The 1,992-nt window shown below is 41.4% G+C and overlaps 1 protein-coding gene across 1 annotated transcript in view; it reads left to right on the top strand.

Annotated features, from left to right (window-relative positions):
- Positions 1–1,992, top strand: part of SRPX (sushi-repeat containing protein, X-linked) — a gene marked incomplete at its 5' end in the record, with an annotated part of 19,330 nt that overhangs the window by 6,204 nt on the left and 11,134 nt on the right. The window contains 2 exons of the mRNA XM_008936647.1: positions 267–458; positions 1,054–1,230. Of these exons, the coding sequence (XP_008934895.1) occupies positions 267–458; positions 1,054–1,230 (369 nt within the window). The remainder of the gene's footprint in view (positions 1–266; positions 459–1,053; positions 1,231–1,992) is intronic.

Here is a 1,992-nt window from a genome sequence, read left to right as displayed (position 1 = left end):
CCCCCCCCCATCTAATGGCTATGATCTTTAATGTTTGTAATAAAAAAGAGCTGCCAGTCTTTGAAGGACTGACCTTCTGCTGCATAAGACTTAGGGCACCTTGCTGCACTGTTACTTCTCCACTTTGAGGATTAGTGGCTTTTTAAATAAGGCTTTTTTCCCCATTTCTTCTCAGTGACCTTGAATATGGAAGTGATTTTATGTTTGTGGCTAACTTTTCACGTTTTGCGCAGTACTATTGAGTGTTTTTTTGTTCTCTGTGCTAGAAACACCGTGGTGCTCCCCCATTAAGGTGAAACATGGTTATGCAAACTGCAGGACACCTCAAGGGGAATATTACAAGAATGTACTGGGGACAAGATGCGATATTCGCTGTCAAAAAGGCTACGAATTGCATGGCCCTCAGCAGCTAATCTGTCAGTCAAGCAAACGCTGGTCTGGGAAGGTGCTGTGCAAACGTAAGTAGCTGTGAAGTCTGTGCGTGCGGATCCACCACAGATTTAGCAGACAATAAACTTCACTTGCCTTTGAAACAGCAATTTTGGGATTGTTATTTGAATGTTAAACATGGACAATATACTTGGATGTGTATACTGGCTTATTGTTACAGTGGTATTAAATAAGTATCATGAGTTGTACAAGTGCCCTTGGCAGAGGAAAAAGATAGGAAATACGTTATGCGTGGGATTTTGATTTGTGGGAATAATTTTGTGACAAAGCCATAAAGCTGCTTTAAGAAATTGCCCATCTTGGATTCCGTAAGCTGACGCAATCTGTATCGGATGTCCAAGCAGACTCTTGCAGGAACACATTTTTCTGAGACAAGAGAAATAGGTACTTGTCATCTTTTTCTCATACAAATATTGCATTAGGCCACTGTTTACGTAAAGCTAAATTTGAAACACAGCTAATAAAATTGAAGAGTGTCACGTGGAGCACAACTTTCTCTCTCTTGTTGTTTGCCAGCTGTATCCCTATTTCTGTGTAATACCCCATGCTCACACTACTCTGAAGGGGGATATCAGGTTTCCAGAAATCTCTTTTCTATTCCAGAAAAGCGCTGCCCCACCCTGTCCATGCCGACCAATGGGGGCTTCAAGTGTTTAGACGGTGCCTACTTTGGCTCAAGGTGTGAGTACTACTGCTCACCAGGATACCAGCTGAAAGGTGACCGCATAGTAACGTGCATGGACAACAAAGTTTGGAGTGGCCGTCCAGCATCCTGTGTTGGTAAGTAGGATGGTTAGTCTGCTCCTGGAAAGGCTACATCTTGAGTTACCTGCTGGTGCCTGAGTCCTCCAAACGAATTCCAAGAAACTCTTTTATCCAGTTCCTAGGGGAAAAAAAAAACAACTGTCCCTTTTGGAGAAGCGAAGAACAGTTTTCCAAGGGATACAGAGTGCTCTCTGTCATTTAGTACATTCAGTTCCAACTGACCACCTTTCTTACACACATGCAGTCAAATTCAAATGTTACCACTTTAATGAAGATGAGACTGGTGAAAATGGTCAGTGCTTTACAATGCTTGTAACAGCCATCACTGATCTCCTGGGTGACTCTTTAGTAGTCAGTAATTACTGTGCTGCTCTTCTAGCATGTTCTCTGTGCTGGAGTCTGTCCTGCTCTCTGCAACTTAATGATAAAACTGGTTTGAAAGTAAACCCTTTGTCTGACCCCCTCCATTGCTTTTCTTTCTCAGGATTGTGGTTTCCAAATATATCTGGGGAATATGAAAGGATTCTAGTTACCAGCATGGTTGCAGTGAGCTAAACTAAACTTTAGCCACATTAATTCTGAATTGGAACTGAATTTCATTTTACATTAGTTATGCCAGCAATTTTCATTACATAGTCAACGGTCTCCTGGGAGCTGGAATAATTGTTTTTATATACATAAATCAAAAGAGAGATAAATAAATATTGAGATTTAACTTTCCTTCCCACTAATGAGATTTCAGCAGATAGTGAAGTCTCAGCTGCTGCTTTTGCTTCT

The sequence above is a fragment of the Merops nubicus genome, unplaced genomic scaffold (genome assembly GCF_000691845.1).
Source record: "Merops nubicus isolate BGI_N331 unplaced genomic scaffold, ASM69184v1 scaffold23173, whole genome shotgun sequence".
Lineage (NCBI taxonomy): Eukaryota > Metazoa > Chordata > Aves > Coraciiformes > Meropidae > Merops > Merops nubicus.
This window is presented reverse-complemented; position numbering and strand designations above follow the sequence as displayed.